The sequence below is a fragment of the Gymnodraco acuticeps genome, unplaced genomic scaffold (assembly GCF_902827175.1).
Source record: "Gymnodraco acuticeps unplaced genomic scaffold, fGymAcu1.1, whole genome shotgun sequence".
Classification (NCBI taxonomy): domain Eukaryota; kingdom Metazoa; phylum Chordata; class Actinopteri; order Perciformes; family Bathydraconidae; genus Gymnodraco; species Gymnodraco acuticeps.
In genome coordinates, this window is record NW_022992206.1 from 3,738,089 (window position 1) to 3,755,804 (window position 17,716).

The window sequence follows — 17,716 nt, forward strand, 5'->3', positions numbered from 1 at the left end:
ATCTATGATGCAGAGATCCATACAAACATTGCAAAATTTCTTGTAAAAGTAAAGATCTCCAATGTGTGTATTGACATGTGAGGACATCATAGCTAAATGTATTGCAATTGAACATGGGGGTAAGCTATATGTGATGAAAATGCCTGTGTTTGAGACAAGTTAAATGTTGAGGGCTAGCACAAACTGTTGAGACTCAATTTGTCTGCACATATATGATGATTTAAATGTGTTTTTATTTATGCTATTATTGTTTTTTTATAACTCACTGTTTGATCATTAACTGTATTTTGTAATGTATGTGTGTTTGTGTCTGTGACTGGGTAAATCTGTATGGATATTTCTAAATATGTGAGTAAAACGCCACATTGAAGCGCTGTATGAACTCAGTTGTCTCATTCAATAACAACATTGAGAACATCTTTATCTAAAGTGTAATTCTTTGGCTATTTTGTGTGAAGATGTGTTGAAAAAGAAGATGAAAATATATGTTACCTAAAGGGAAACCAACTAAAACCAGCAATGAAAAATACTAAACAAGGTATAAGACTTGCATTCACATTTAAATAAAAAATGCATACAATGGGACTTGAGTGATTATCATGATACATACCATGGTAATGTCTGTAGTACCATTTGAATACTCTATGGAGTACCAGTTATCTGAGGTACAGCGGCATGTACTATAGTATCGGAGGTACCATGGTACATACCATGGTAACAGCTGTGGTACAATGGTATGTACCAGGGTTATACCATGGTATGCATCATGGTAACATCTGAGGTACCATGGTAGTACCATGGTACACTATGGTACGTACCATGGTACGTACTGGTACACTATGGTAAAATCTGAGGTACCATGGTAGTACCATGGTAGTACCATGGTTCGTACTATGGTACACTATGGTACGTACTGGTACACTATGGTAAAATCTGAGGTACCATGGTAGTACCGTGGTGTACCATGGTACGTACTATGGTACACTATGGTAAAATCTGAGGTACCATGGTATACCATGGTACGTACTATGGTACACTATGGTAACATTTCTTATGGGGTTGCAGGCCCTGGATCAGAAACGGCGAATGAGGCTTGAAGGGCAACAAAATACCAATTTGTTTTGGATGTCCATATGATGACATCAAACACGATTGTCTTAAACTTTTTAAATGTGCCATTTTATTTTATTCATGTTTTAAAGGTTGATGCTTCAAGGGGCCTCATGTTAAGTGACAAGACCATTTTCTGAAAACATTCATGGTAGATGTGTTGATGGTTGATGTCAGCTCAGGTGGAGTAATGTTCTAAGAGAGGAAGGTATCATCTAACACAGGGGTGGGGGACCTTTTTCTTCTCAAGGGCCATTTCAATTTTTACAACATCCTCCGAGGGCCGTAGCCTACAAATTATTGAACTCAACCTCTGCTTAAAAAAACCTAAAATCACAGCCCATTCATTTGGCCTTTCTTTCATGCTGTGCAAAGAAAAAGCAACCTCTTAATCCAGATATCTTTCCAAGACTTGCGTATGCATGCACGTGCACGGTTGTGGCATGACCAACAAAACAGAAAGATATGGACAAAAGATGTGTGCAAATGTATTTAATGTCCTATCCATGTGAAGATGATTTATGTGGGGGGGGGACCTAACCTCCTCTAGGGGGTGGGGGAAATGCTCCCCTGGGAAGATTTTTTTTTTAAATGTTGAAGTTAAAAGCATCAATCTGGTGCACTTTGAGAGCAAAATTAAGAGATCTATGGATACATCTCTCAACACCCATATGAAACAGAACTGTAAGCAGATTTCTTTTTCTTTATGGATATTTTACAAATCACTCCCCTTTTAAACTGTATTCTTGTTTATTAATAACAACTTTGTTTTACTGTCATATAGTATTTTATACCTGTTTACTTTATTCTCTTATTTTTTTATAACTATAATGATCATATAAAGATGTGCCTTTACCTCAATGGTTGTAGAAACAGCTTCTTATATTCGTTAGCATAGCTAGCTAACCAGATGCTAATAACAACAATGTTATTGACGTATGATCAGTATGACAGATGAGCAGATCGCCACTGGGTTTACAACTAAAGACACAGCCACGCAAAAAACTGCGGCATGTGTACGGCTCCTTTGGGTAGCCCGCTGGGGTAGCCTACTGGAATTTTTGAAGTGGAAGAGCAGTGTTGTGGTGCTCTCCTTCAGCATGTGTCATCAGACGAGACATATACCACGTGATGACACCTTAGCTTGTGTTGTGTTCAAGGACCCTGACCTTGGCCAGTAAAAACAGGCACTCGCTTGTTTAATTCTTTTGCGGTCTAGATTTTTTTTTGCGTGTGTTTATAAATTACCTCGAGGGCTGTATCAAATGGTCTCGCAGTCCGTATACGGCCCAGAGGCCGGAGGTTCCCCGCCCCTTAAACAGGTATAAAAAGTAAAAAAAACAGTAAACTTTTTTTTTTATTAATAAACAAGAATTAAGAAGAAAATATGTAAGGAGAGCAGATATGTAAAGCCCCTTACACACTGAGCCGATTATCGGCGTCGATAGATGTCGATAGATGTCGGGCCGTCGATGAGCATCGTGTCGCCCTACTCAGATTGGTGTGTACTGCACCGTCGTGTCTTTTCTGCCGTGCCGACACCTTCCGCCGCCGATTCGACATGTAACTGAATCTGCAAACAAATAATTTTAACATCTTCCTTGAGAGAAATAGTTTTTATTCATACTCCCCAATAGAATCAAATAACCCCAAAAAAAACACCAATAAGTGTGGCTTATGGTAAAAGAGGTAGTGTTAAAACATGTTGTTTGTTTTTGATAGTTTGTTTCCCTACCAAACGGCTGAGGGGAGCATATGAGTAACACTAAAATGGTTTTCTCATGCATATTTTTGCATGTTAGCAATGTGTGAAAATCCTTTTCCCTCATGCATCTAAAGCTGTAAAACAATTCACTTCACAGCATCCACACAGGCCACATGTCAAGAGACTATACAACAGCACTGTATATTGAGGCCTCAGTGAGATGTCCTCCGTTATTTAAAGTGACAGAGATGCTGTGGAGGCAGACTCAAATGTAGTAACAGAGACAGCGTCAAATCAATTGTCTGCAACACTGTCTGCCAAAGTGCAATGAGTTATGGAGGAGTCACGACTGACCTCTAAATGAGGTCTACACACTCTAAATGGACTGCTTCACAATAAGAGTATAGGAAAAGCTTTTAGAATATTAATCTCTCTGTGAATGTGTGTCATCATACCAAGACATCCTACTTTTAGGTGTTTTTTTGGTCATCTTAAACTTGAGGGCCAGATGTATGATCCCTTTAGTGCTTCAAGAAATAACCAAAGCCTGTTGTTGGGAATGGATTTAGTGTTATTTAAAAAATGGTTGTTGGTGTAGCAAATCCAGAAAGCTGTGAGCAGCAACAATTAGACTTACAATCTAAAATAAAACGTTTGAGTGCTATGTTTTTTCAATCTACCACCTTCACTGAGCAAAACTACCATTGCAATAAAGGCAAACGTCAAAACAGCAAAGCATTTCCTCAGCCAACAGAGAGGAAACAGCTTACACACTTAAAAGTGTCAAATAAAAAATAGTAACTAAAGCAGTTGACTAGTTTACATTCTGCATTTAGAGATTGAGAGACGGTTTGACTCGGACTGGAAGGAAGATAAATTCGAAATACTGTATAATAGAAAATAACCTGTGGCTTTGTTCCTTGGGTAAGATCCAAAACACTGGATAAAGCACTGATCATGGGCTCATTTTAAGAGACCATCATACCTGACCATACAAATTAAGAAAAGAAGAGAGCAGGAATGTATTTGTAAGTGACCTATTACATGTTTTTAGTCACCTTGAAAAAGTGGCTGCTGGTTATAGAGGGCCTAAGTCCCACCCTTCTACTTCCAACCCATGGGACCTTATTTCGGAAAAAGCGTGTAGTCAATGTCGAGAGAAATAATTTGTTGATCCCGTTTGAATTGTGTCATGAATTACACATATGATGTTTGTCAACTTAAAAGATAATTTTGCAAGTCAAGAAAATAAAAGTTTGTCTTATTTTTGTGTGAAACCGCTCAATGAACTACATCTCTGGTCTCGTACAATACACATCACCTTGGCACATTTCACGAGGTGAAAATCATTACACGTCTGGGCATGTTGAGAGCTGCAAATACACAAAAGGGGAGTTAGGCGGTTCCGTAAGGGCCAGCATGCGGACAAGGTTTCGGTGAGTGGACTCTTGGATTTGTGGTCTTTCTAGTTGCGTATTTTCATTGTCTTATATTTAGACAGTTTTACGACAAACTGTGACTTTCTTGACTTGGAAATAATTTTTCTAAATGTACAAAAACATCATATGTGTAATTCATGGCACAATTAAAATGAGATCAACAAATAATTTCTCTCTCGCCATTGACTACCATACATATTTTTTCGGAGATGAGGTCCCATGGTAGCTATGTTCGTATGACAAAATAATAAAGAACCTTGAACCCTTGGTGGTCCACCGGAAAAGGAGGGACTTAGGCTCTCTATAGAGTCTTCATTTAAATCGCACAATGAATTAAACTATCTTTAGTCAAGTGCTCTAAACACAGTCTTAAGAGGTAACTCATTCTACAATCTTTGTCTACAGCAGGCGTGCTGTACATAAAGTGCTGTAGATAAAGAACATAAACAGTGAAGTGTATTTTGTCAGTGGAAATAAGCTCACTTGAACCAGACCACAAGGGTAATTGCAAAACATGACATTCATGCACAAAGTCCTACTATTATTCATCAATGTGGTGCTAAACCATTTCATACATGATTGTTGCTTGGGCAGAAAACAACAAAATAAATACTTTACTTTTTAAGTACAGCTAATTTCACATTATTTATTTTGGTTCTCTCTTATTTTTGTGTAATTTTTAGAATGAAAGTGATGGCAGATGAAGGGTGTATGTGGCGAAGTTGTGACGCCAAGATTGAGTCATCCACATACATACACCAAGAAATCAAAAATAAGTGAGGATCTACATTAGTTGCATTACTAAAATAAAACAAAACAGGTGCTTGATGGAGTGTTCAAACACTGTAATCCTTGTTTAGCCTACTGTAACTCTTTTTATTGGAGTATAAATCTAAATAATCCACTAGCCTTCAAAAAGCAAAATCCTCACTCTAACACCTTTTATAGCCCGGTTAGGTGTTGCCCCTGGCTATACTGCATACATTGAATCCCACTATAAGCCAGTGGACAGCCTTTGATCCCCCAGCAAGGCCCCCCCCGAATGATCAAACATTCAGATTTAAACGAATGGGTATCCAGGGTGTTTTTGAGGTGATTAGGAACAACCTATACATAAGGACCTTGGGCAATAACAGAATCAATATAGTTTCAGCAGCTTCAAATGTATTTTCTGAATCTGTTTTGATTTGACGGAGTTACTGTTACCTCAAACTGAAAAAAGAAATTGTCTTTTGAGTTCACAGGCTTTTTCCTCAGAGGGTTTTTCTCTACATCCACCGGTTTCTTCCTGCAGTCAAAAGGCATGCAGGTAAGAGGAAGTTCAAACAGCCCTGCGGCTCTCTGTTAGCCTGTGAGAGACCGACATCATGTCCAGAGTTTAGCCTGCCTCTTGCCCGATGCATGCTGGGAAAGAACCACTGCTCCACTGCCATTCTAAACAAGGTAAGTGGTTCAGAAAACGGATGCAATTTGTATTCAATTAACTTATCTACCCTTATCCTGTCTTATTTCGTTTTTTTCAATGTTTAATATCACAAGACTGTTTTATTGGATTTTCAAGCACTTCAACCTCAGTGTTTTTAAAGTGCTGTACAAATAAATTGAATTGGTTTTTAGTTTAAATTAAATGATCTGAAAGCCTAAGTAATTTAACGTCACAAGAGCAGCAAAACAACAAAATCATCCTTAATTATCCAAGTTTTCCTTAGCATGGAAAAGGTGTGTGAGAATAAAACACAAGCTTTTGCAAATGCAGTTTTTGTTAGGAGTCAATGGCCATCTGACTATAATAGCCTCACGTTATTAATTTGTTGTGGTGTGCAGTGTTATTTTAGCTAAATGGATTTGTTGTTACCTCAGTGAAGCCTTGTTTTGAAGTCTAAAATATGAAATAACGAATGCTATTCGGCTATTAATGATTGATATTTTCTGCGGTTCACATTCACATTTCACCACAATTTGAAATCAATTGTCATTACACTGCCAAGCACAGAGAGAAAAATAAATAATATTTAACAGCGCAGAGCTGTCCTCTTTGAGATCTGTCCATCACAAAACACCCATCTGCATAACTAATGATGGGCCTCACGTTGCCCTTGGAGATGTGGATGGCATTTAATTTTGTATTTTCACATTTACAGGTCATCACTAATAAGGAATGACATTTTCTTTGACAATGATGGAAGATGAACAAAATACTTGTTTTGGGGGGGAAAAGGGTTGACATGACCAGGGGAGCTTTCTTCTAATAATGTGCTCACTGTTTAACCTCAGCTTTCACAGCATTAGTCAAATGACCTAGTCATCCGGATGACATTGTCTGGTACATAGGGTCTTTAAAGGCACTCGTGTTTTATCCTCTTACTGTATGACTGTTCGTTTGTGACTCATGCTGACCTCCATTTGTGTATATTTGTCCAAACCATGACATTTGCTTGTCACTTAGTGAGTACGGTTGGGCCAAAGGCTATGATTAATAATGGAAGGCCATGTTACTCATTGGCAAACATACACATATACAATAAATATATACGCTGCAGCAGTATGAGTAAATCCAGTGTGAAAGAGTTTGCCACATTTGATAAAGGAAGTCATGTACAAGGGAGAAATGCTCTGATATCACTTGCAGATTACGATACCTGAATTTAAATAACATAAAAAACATTGCAATACCAGTGATTTAAAAACTCTACTGTATACACCATATTATATTACCAAGCAGAATTAGGGCCACATTTTCTATTGAGATCTGACCAAAAGTGACCACAAATGTTGGGTTTTGAGTCAGGATTCCGACTTTAGTGCCAGCACTCCAAAAATAAATTAACTTTTGGTCAGATGTAAATACTAGCTCACATGTGGCCCTAATCCTCCTCCGTATTGTATATATATTCATACAACTCTGTATTATTATTGTTTTGGTCTGGCTCAGGTTAAACCTTTTGAACTAATATTTATTTTGTACACATAGAAACAGAGAATACATGTTTTTAATAAGCAAAACCCTAATCTGCTATTTGCAGTATCATTCCTATACTTTTAGACAAATAATGAGTATGACAGCTGCAATACTTTGTACTATTCCAAGTTGCTTCCACTTTAGCTTTAACAGAACCCTAAGTGTGGAGAAAGCTTGTTTTTTTTTATTAGCAGCGACAGATAACTCGGCCCATCTCTACTCAGTTCTCAAAAAGTAGTCAGTCGATACAGTAGACCTACTTATGATAAAAAAGCTGACATTCTTTGATTTCTAGTTATGAAGGCAAGTGAATGTGAATTCCACTGTCTGGCCATTTCAGCAGCAGATCACAAAGATGACAGCTGCTTCATATGCTTCAGCAACCTCTGGTGACTACCACAATTACAGAAGTTTTGGCAGAAGGCAGCCAGGAGGGAGCCGTGCGGGGACGTCTTTGTTTGGCTGTGGCCTGTCATATGGGCTTTACTTTGAATCAACCTCTAGTGTAAACCCAAGCTAGCTCCAGAATTATTCATTATTCAGTAGAAACTCTCTGCAAACAAGTGGCAAGCAATAGTTAGTAACAGATGCTCTATTTACTCCATCATTATGTTCTTATTTAGCAAGTAGTTCACTGAGTAATGTACGATTGTTGCACACAGTGAGATGCAGGTTTTTACCAAGAAAAATTAAATATTTATTTGTTTTCATCTTCTTCTTTTTTTAAATGTTCAATACATTTGCAAGTTAATGTCAACATTGAACAGATTGTGGATATCAGGTGGATGTGACCAGTCCATTCACAACCATCCTAGTTTCCCCCCCCCCTCCCTCCCTCCCTCCACTCAAGTAAACAAAACATCAAAAGCAAAATCAAACGTCTCAGGTTATAAAATGAATGAAACACATTGAACACATTCTCACACAAAATCTAAAAATGAAAATTGGCTCCCTGTGGGACAATGCTGGCGACCAGCCAATTTCATGAAACAGTCATTTTGTTTACTCTTAAATCACTGTTGCGGTTTGTGCCTTATTGCCTTACAATTGGCTGTGGAGAGGATAAGAAAAGAAATTGTTAACACACAATTATCCTCAGTTGGTGACCGACAAAACCCCTTTTATAAATCACTATAATACATTTAAAGTATGTCAGTCTCAAATGTTCAGACTGAACTGCCGGCTCTTCTTTTCTGCAGTTTTTCACTCAATCTATTCCCTTTTTGCCTTTACATTTCATTTATGTCTTCAGTAAGTTGTTTTACAAAATTGGTCATAGAAAATAAATACAAATATTTTCCAGAAGGTAATTTATATCTGACCCCTAATGTCACCTTGTTGCCTATATTTGTGTTGTCATCTGTCACTGCAGTCCATCTTTCTTTCTTCCATGTTGTCCCTCATTCTTTTCATAATGTCCTCCTCCCCTCACGTTTTCTTAAGCACTTCAGCAGAGTTCACTGTTATAGTTACCATAGTGATCATGGTGTTAATAAATAAATAAATACATAAAAACAAATAAATATTTAAATATTTCCTCAAATAAATACAAGTTTGTCAGACAGTTTGCCGTGGCATTGTTTTACCCTACCTACATGATGAGACTTTGTAACCCTGAAAACAGTTTTTACAGTTTACAAATTCAACTTTAAATGACAGAAAATCTAAATGGCAATTTTGGTGACTGAATATCTCTTTCTTTATTCTATCTCGTATCATCGCCAAAGATTTCCTGCTGAGGTCTCACAAAAAGCAAAGAATGTAAAAAAAACAAGAGTTCAAAGTTTGACAGTGGGATTTGTCCGTCAAGTGATAAAGAGATGGTGCTCGGTCTTTAAGGAACACAGTGCTGGCTCTGATGAGTGCCAGAGGGTGAGAAGAGGAGGCAGAGAAGAAGAAGAAGAAGGAGGAGGAGGAAGGAGTTTAAACGTCTCTCTGCAGAGGAGCTGTGCTAGGACCCTTCCTCCTCAGGGTTTGCTGGAGCATAGTAGCCTGCCAGTTGCCTGAAACGTGGTCCCCAGTCGCTGAGGTAGGAGAAATCCTGCTCTGAGGTGGTGGACATCGTGTGGATGGAACTTAGTGAGAGCGCCGGTGAACTGTTGCCCTCAAATGCGTATGTCTGGAAGGAGTCATATGGTGGCACCGACAGGTCTGCATCAGCTTGTTCCACCTTCTTCCGGATGTAGCCTTTGAATAGGGAGAAGTCTGCTGCCGCTGCCGCTCCCTCTGCACCCCCACCCACACGGTTCGCCTGTATCCACTGCGGCAGGGAGCGGATGTCTGGGCCAGAGTCACAGCTCTTGGCCTCTGGGAAGTCATACAGGTTCCTCAGGGCGCTCATGTCGTACGCCTGAGTGTCCTGCTCCCCTCCGCCCTCATCGTTGTACTTGATGACGTTATCCCTCATGTCCTCCTCGTCCTCCGCCATCCTCTGGCCCTTCCTGTGGCGTTTCAGGGTCAGGATCAGCAAGACGAGAACTGATGGAGAAGGAGACATAGCAATAAAGAGTAATATTATGATTTAAATTCCACTCACACAGTGAAATATGTACAGGTTAATTGTTAGTTTACAAAGAAAACAATGATATTCTTAATTCATCATCATACAACCCATGTTTTGGCAAAGCACAACATAACGGTTACATAGACATTGTCCGATCAATCTGAAAAGTGGGAAGGAATAAAAACCAGGAATGCAAATAAGGGATTTTTCAAAGCATTTTATAAAACATTACAACATGCTTCATATGACTTGCAGCACAGAATCCAAGAGATATCATGCCTTGTTTAAAGAGCTTGCATGCAAACATTGAATCCCCTCATGTTGCTACTGCTATGAAAAATAACATACAGAATAACAACACTGAAGAAAACAGTGTGCTAAATGTGTACATGGTGTATTGCTTCACATCACACATACGTATGAGGGTTTACAGGAGTGCTTCTTCATTCATGTGAAGGTTTTTAACTACCATTGTAGCTTTGATTTCACCTGAAAGGGCAAAGGCACAGCAGGGGGAGGATAATATATGATCAAGTTTTACATTCCAAATGCATGAGCATGGATTTGTATCAATAGTAATTGCCTTGCACAGAGATATAACACAAAACACCCTAATGAATACCAAACTCTATTTCAATACTCATCCAAATCGAGTGAAACTAAAAGTTTGAAGTTCCATCACTACTTGAAAGCAGAGGCAACCACCTACAAAGACAAAGACATTTCTCATAGAATTAAGTCTGGATTAAAGAAGAGAAAGCAATTGAGATGGATCACATCATAGACTAATGAGACGAGAGGAAAACAAAGGTTGTATGCAGAGATAAATCAATGAGGCTTTAATTTCAGCTTAGTTCTTTTAATTAGTGCCTACATTTGTGATTAGACAAGTCTCACTTAGCTCAGACACCCACCCCCTGACTCGATCAGCCCTCCTCGGGGCTGCGCCCTTCCCCAATGTAACCACCACCACCACCACATTTGTCTTAGACGTGCAGCAACATGAAATGTCATTTTCCGTGATGATAAAATCATATTACAGGCAGTTATGAATTAATTATGCATACTGGAGAGTAATGAGCAACATAGTGAACAACTCAATGTAATAGTCTCATGGATGAGCCAAAATAAAAGCTTTGTTTGATCAACTTATTGATAAGCAAAGAAAGAAGTGAAAAGAGATTGATATGCGAAAGGAGAAAAATGCTCTAAAAGTATGCAGACGTGAATTCAAAAAGTCAACACAATTATAACAAAATATACCACAATTTATGAATCCACAGTGGTGGTCTCAGTTCATTAATTTATTTTTCTATAAGGAATTACTAATCAAAATAAATCTGACCCTTTCCAGCACGTGTTTTTTTTCCTGCTCCCCACTTCACAATATCATCTGAATTAATAAGAGCTATGAGTGGCCTTTTAAGTAATTATCATACATGCTGATAAAAATAATTAATAATGGTGATAACAATCAGGCTTATTAAAATGCATTTTGGTGGGAAATGTAGTACTTGTGAGGAAAAAAAGAACATGTTCAAATGTTATCTTAATTATTGAGGTTTGATTGGCAGCAGGATCTGTTTCCTGTGGCCAGACAGACAAGGACTGTGAAACTGTGTAGTGGAATGAATCCTTTTTTCTTCCCTTTAGCAGGGGAAAAACGGGATGCCAGTGAAGGGGACATTTAGATAGATCATTAAACTGGGCACCATGCATCTTCTGGAACAGATAGCCTGTTACCTAAAACAAATGCCTACAAGCCCACAGAGATAAAAAGGCTATCAATTATACCGGGGCCTGTGCTGTCTGGGACAGATTGTTTGATGCTCTGAACCCACCAGAACACCCATCCATACATTGTGAAAATGAGATATGCCTAAATCGCTTCACAGTCTAACTAGATCAATGTCATGACTTTATGTGCTGTTTGTAGGACATTTACACATGTTAAAGCACATATATTAGTGTGTGAAAAAAGCCTGGGACATAAGCAGCCTGTGAAAGTGACCTTGTACGTCAGGGTGTGACTATAAAACACAGTCTGGCTTTCATCTCCTTCTGCTCCTCTTTCTTTCTCCGGAGAAAAGTGAAACCAGACTAAAAAACATGGGTTTTAAACATATAATCTGTATAAATGACTTGTTGCTGCTCCTGGTAATTGTCTTCATTTGGTTGAAGTGGCCTAACAAATAACTTGCGGTGAAAACGCCCCATGTGTTCCTTGCCTGAAGAGCTTTGCCAGCTTAAAGAGCATTGCTGATCTTTAAATGGGGATTTGATGCAGTATCTCCGGATGATAATGTATGCTCTCTTCTAACATTGTTTGCTGGGCTCCATTGGGAGAGCAGTGTCTGTAACCATTGTGTTCATTCTTCTCCTCCATGAATGGGGTGAATTAATTGCCACTGGGTTGAGGAAACAGTCATGTCTTTTGGTAAATTGCGATGCACACTACCATGCATACTAAACCAGCCCTTAGACAATTACTCTAAATGTACACTAATGAGGAGAATAATAGGAGGTAGAAAACTTGATTATGTAAACTCCCTAATATGTGCACATCACATGTTGTTCAGTAAACAGTATTGAAGCAGTGAGGACACGTGGCAGTTCACTCTGAAGTCGATCGGATAACCGCTCTTCTGAAACACACATCTTTACTGATAACATGTGAGTGTCGGTGCCTATTAGGGTACTACGATGCTTAAACTGTATGCTATTGGAAACCTGTTTATTATATTGGAGGTAAACATGCCTCGGGCCATGTTAATACAACATCGTGTACAGAATATACCTAAGTAGGAAGCATATACACCTGTGTATGGCTCCCTCCTATATGTAAGCTCGTCCCCATGTGTACAGATGTTGTGATAAGCGTTTCTGACAAGACGGTTAATTTACCCTTGGGCTGCGCTGGTTGCCCCCTCCGAGGAGTTCATCACAAGCAGATGGAAGGTAATTGGAATGGATGCATGCAGATGCTGCGACGCAGTGAAATGGATTCATCACATCAGGCCTATAAATGAACTGATGGAGGGACTGTTTGTTTGTAAGGTAATTAGGCAGAGATTTGTTTTCATTTTTCTCATCATCCAACAATTGATGTAATAGAGGCGGTCCAGCCTCTGGAGAGAGGGAGTGCTGGCTGGCTGGTTAGGTAGACGCTGTGTGTGGGGAGGAAGAATGTGTGTGTGTGTCTCTGTGGGTGTGTAATAGCACATCGAGAGAACGCATTAAATTGCAGTTAATATGTGAGGAGGGATTTGTCTAAGCATGTGAATGTGTGCTAGGCATCCATGAGCACACCCACACTGTGTGCACGGAAGTGTGTGTGCTAGTGTGTGCACAGTTGAAGGTAAAGCAGAAGCAGAAAGGTGTTGTGAAATGTGCAGTCAATAAGATTGCTGACTGTTATTCACACCACAGTAGTTGTGAAAACACTGCTCATCCCCCTGATCACAGGCCCTGCAGCCCTGAGTCCGTAGTAGACAGATGATGACTGGCAGAAGCAGGTACTCTGATGCAGCTAGTCCTTCAGTGCTTTGATGAGGCGTGTTCAGTCCATTTTGTACCAATCTTAGTCACTCAAAGTGGCAGGGACTGTGCCATTGACAATGTTTGAACCGACGATGCATCATTTCATGAGTCGTGTCTAAATACCACGAAACATGATATCATGAACTAATAGTAAAAGGCATTACAGCTGATAGCACTCTGCCAAATGTATGTTTTAATCAAAATCACTTGGGCTGCAATGAAAAAATAAATAAAAATGTTGCACCACATACTGTGTCCAGCTGCCCACAAGTTTAAAGGCCAGAGGATTCTTTTGACTCCCAAAGCCTTTGAGGGCATGTCATCTAGCCAAAACACCAAAACCACAATATGTCTGCTGCACACTGATTTGTATAGCCAGCAGAGGTTGCCTCAGATACATAACATTCTTGTTGAGGCTTTTAAAACCATGATGAATAAATGATGCTCGGCTTTTGAAGTTCACTCCAGTTGATGGTTTGGTTCATGGAAATGGAGTTCGAACAACTCTCATTAGAAAAGCTCTTACAAGAAATAGATAGCAATGCTAGTCACAGTTAAAGCTGCCTGGTGTCACATCATCCATCATTCACTGCCTGCAAGATGTGAAACGCGTATAGGTGTGAGTGGGGGAGACAAAACACTGTGACAGCGTTGTCGTTTTTTTTGTCGAGGAGTGGGATGCTAAGAAGAACAGCGCGGGTGGGGGAACAAGAAGCTTACTCATACATTTTTTAGATTTGACAATACTCAACCTCTGAGAGGGTAAGCGTGTGCATGCATGTGTATGTTAGCATGTGTGTGTGTGAATGTGTGTGTGTCTGTATAAAAGTCTGAGAATGTCTGGAAAGCCTCATCTATTTAAAGCGTGTTCCAGAGGTATGCAAGTGCTGAGGCAGCTCCTTTGCCTGTTTGCTCTCTCTAACCCCCCTCCACTTTACTCCCTTTTATTCCATCCCCGTCTGTGCTCCAACAACCAAATTGGCTTGATATCATTCATAAACTCAGGCATCATCTGGGCTCCTATTTAAACAAAGCAATATTTTCAGAAAAGAAGCAATAACATGTCTAACAGGAAAAACGCTCATAGGGACATATAAAAAATGTATCTTGTTATTATGTCGCCCGACTTAGTTTTTCTGCCACTGCATGTGCAATTCCATTCTTGAAATATATATAACTTCCCAAAATGTTCAATCCATTAGGGCACATGCTAGGTTGCATGATTTTATGAGCAGCAAATATGGAGTCATTTATTTAGGTGGAGCCCTCCATCTTGCTTTATCCTTCTATTGAATGTGATGGTTGAACTTAGGAATGACCCCTAAAGAGCAATACTAATATGCTGTGCTTATCCCTTGCTCTAGTCACCCATACATGTGTCTCCTCATACATCCATACATGAGTTCATCCATCTGCTTACCTATGAGGATGAGAATGCAGACCAGAAGGGCTATGAGTGCCCCGGGGCTGAGAGCCGCACTCATCGAATAGGCTGTGGCGTTGCAGGATTGGATGGCTCCCTCTGTGTTGCAAAAGGAAAAATAACATTTAGTGTAAATAATTGGACAAGGATTAGGTACTGTATTTTTAAAGGTCCCCTATTTTACAGTTTTTCCTCAATATATTATAGGTCTCAGATATATACAAATCATGTCTCTGAAGGGTTTGGCTCAAAATACCAACCAGATCATCATAGCATCCCATAAACCCCTCTGTTTCAGCCCTGTTTCAAAAGTGCTGATTCTCTGTCTGTCACTTTAGATGAAAAATAAGGAGCCACTCCCCACGCCCCTCTGAGAGATACTTGGTTAAAAAAAACACAATAGTTCTCTAGGAGGAGATAAGGTGGACAGGGCTTACCTTGGTTGGTGATTGGCTAATGGTTACACAAGCCAAAAAAACGTTATGACATCACAAAGTGGCCAAAATCTGATCTGCTCATTTTCAGACAGTTTTTATATAAATGGATCAGGACAAAAAGAGAGAGAATCTTTTTTCCTGAAACCTTCAGAATATCTTTACGCAGAGGGGACACATGTTTATGTATAAAAGACATGACAAACTGGATTTTGCATAATAGGTGACCTTTAAGAGAAAAAAACAGTTTTTATCAGGCATATCGTTTCACACCACTGAAAACCCTTCCGAGGGACAATAGTGTGCATATTTGTGGCTTTGTGTTACATTGTTTTTTAAAATATAAGCTGATAAGAGCTGTTTTCTGAGCAAACCAATGGCACGTAGGTGACCTTTTATAGCACTGCTGCTACTGCTGCTGATGAAGGTGACAGTGATGATAATGTTAATAATGGTGCAGTGGCTCTCACCTGGGTCGCAGCCGCAGACATGAATGGTCAGGGTGCCTGTGGAGCTGAGGGAAGGAGGCCCGCTGTCTACCACCAGGATAGGCAGGAAGTACACATTCTGCTCATGGCGGTTAAAGCCTGACCGCTGGGTCCGGATTCCAGCTGTGTTGTCTGTGTGTGTGTGTGTGTGTGTGTGTGTGTGTGTGTGTGTGTGTGTGTGTGTGTGTGTGTGTGTGTGTGTGTGTGTGTGTGTGTGTGTGTGTGTGTGTGTGTGTGTTGGGGGTAGGGGATAAGAGAAACAAGGATAATTACACATGAGCAACTTAATATTTGAAAAACAAACTCTGCTCACTGATGCTTGGATTCATCTGCAGTTGGATTGATAATACTCCATGTAGCGAGAGCTTGAATGACTTTTTTATTTTTATTTGAACTCGACACTGTACTTATAGAAGTAAACACATATAACAGCAGGACAGTTGTGTATATAGGCCTATTCATCCATACTATAGTAAAAGGGTCAACATAAAAAAAGCACTATCCTTGTCTTCTTCTGAATAAATCATTAGCCAAAATGCATACTTCAAGGACTTTAGACAAAGGGTGGCACGATTGTCACGTATATCTCGGGGTAGAATGATTTCACTGGGGAAGACTGCTTTGTGCTATTAAGATTTATCATTTTTTTCTTTATAAAAAACAGCAGAGAAAATGAGTGAGAGAGCCACTGTTTGAAATTAAACTTCACCGGTGTGTATATGAGCTTTCTCCCGGAGACATAGATAAATGTAGCACAGAAAACAGGAGGAGGCTTTGACAAATAGACTCAGAAGCTTTGTGAGTAGACTTGCCGATACCAAGCCATCCATCTCCCAGAGCATATATCACCGTTATCCATGTCGCCCTAAAGCTCCTCTGGCAAATGTAGAACAATCTTCATATTACTGTTTATGTGCGGGAACGGTACGCCCATGAATATGTCCTTTTGACTTTTAAACAGCACTCTCCTCATCGGCTGTCTTCTTTAAACAAACATCTCTAAATACATATAATCTAAGGAATCTTGTGTAATTTTTGAAACTCCAAAAACATATGCTTGAAGTGAAGTGAACTGGATAACAAGTCATTTTAACAACACTACACATGGAAGAGTGATGACCCTAGTGGGAGGCGGATATTGTCTAAAAAGGTCAAAGCTAAAATAAAAATTGTCAACAGCCATTCTAGTGGATCTGTGAGTCTGTACTTTGGCACAGTGGTGCTTTGTGCTAAAGTCAAATGTCAGCATGCTAACACCAACAATGCTACCATGCTGATGTCTAGCAGGTATTATGTTTTCCATGCTCACCATCTAAGTTCAGCATACTGATATTTGCTGATTAGCAATAAACACAAAGTATGGCTGAGGCAGATGAGAATGTCATTAGTTTGATTTTAGAACAATTTATTGAAACCAGTGACATTTTGAGCTAATGGTGATGCTGAAAGAAATGTCAGTGGATCACCAAAGTCATTTGCATTCATCCTCCGAGGAAGCTTAATATGTTTACACATTTTAATGGCAATCCATCAAATAACTGTTGAGATATTTTCTTCACTAACAAGAGTAGGACTGACAAACAGCCCGAAACTGCCATCATGGAGCCACGTCTCTTGCACGACTAAAGGGAAATGCTTGTTTAATGTTAGAGAAAATAGAAATGTTGTTCTTTAGTGGACACACTTGAAACTGACCTTAAGCTGTCACATTAGATTTACATTTACAGGCAGCAAGCATAGAGAACAAATACAGCCATACAAGCCGAAGAAATACGCTATTACAGCCTAGAGAAGCCATTGTATAACGTTAACATTGCCATTAACTCTTTATAAAATTGGCTGACATTAGCATATGTTCTCTGACTGACCAACCCACAGAAAGAAACAAACATAAAAACGTTCACAATATTGAAAACAGAAGTACAAATAATGTGCTATAAAGTTTCAGTTATGTTTTTCTTCAGTTTTGTTTCATTTATTTGTAAGCATGATATGGGACTATCTGGGTAACATGATGTCAGTTTGTCACATAACAGCAAACTTTGTTTGGTAAAGATGAGGTTTTGCACTGCATACTGCCAGCAACGACCTAAAAGAGTTTAGAAACATGGGGGG

The 17,716-nt window shown here is 39.4% G+C and overlaps 1 protein-coding gene across 1 annotated transcript in view; it reads right to left on the bottom strand.

Annotated features, from left to right (window-relative positions):
- Positions 1–8,058: 8,058 nt before the first annotated feature.
- Positions 8,059–17,716, bottom strand: part of LOC117539505 (cadherin-22-like) — a gene marked incomplete at its 5' end in the record, with an annotated part of 139,903 nt that continues 130,245 nt past the window's right edge. Inside the window, 3 exon segments of the mRNA XM_034205704.1 lie at positions 8,059–9,691; positions 14,677–14,778; positions 15,584–15,733. Coding sequence (XP_034061595.1) covers positions 9,165–9,691; positions 14,677–14,778; positions 15,584–15,733 — 779 coding nt within the window. The 3' untranslated portion in view covers positions 8,059–9,164.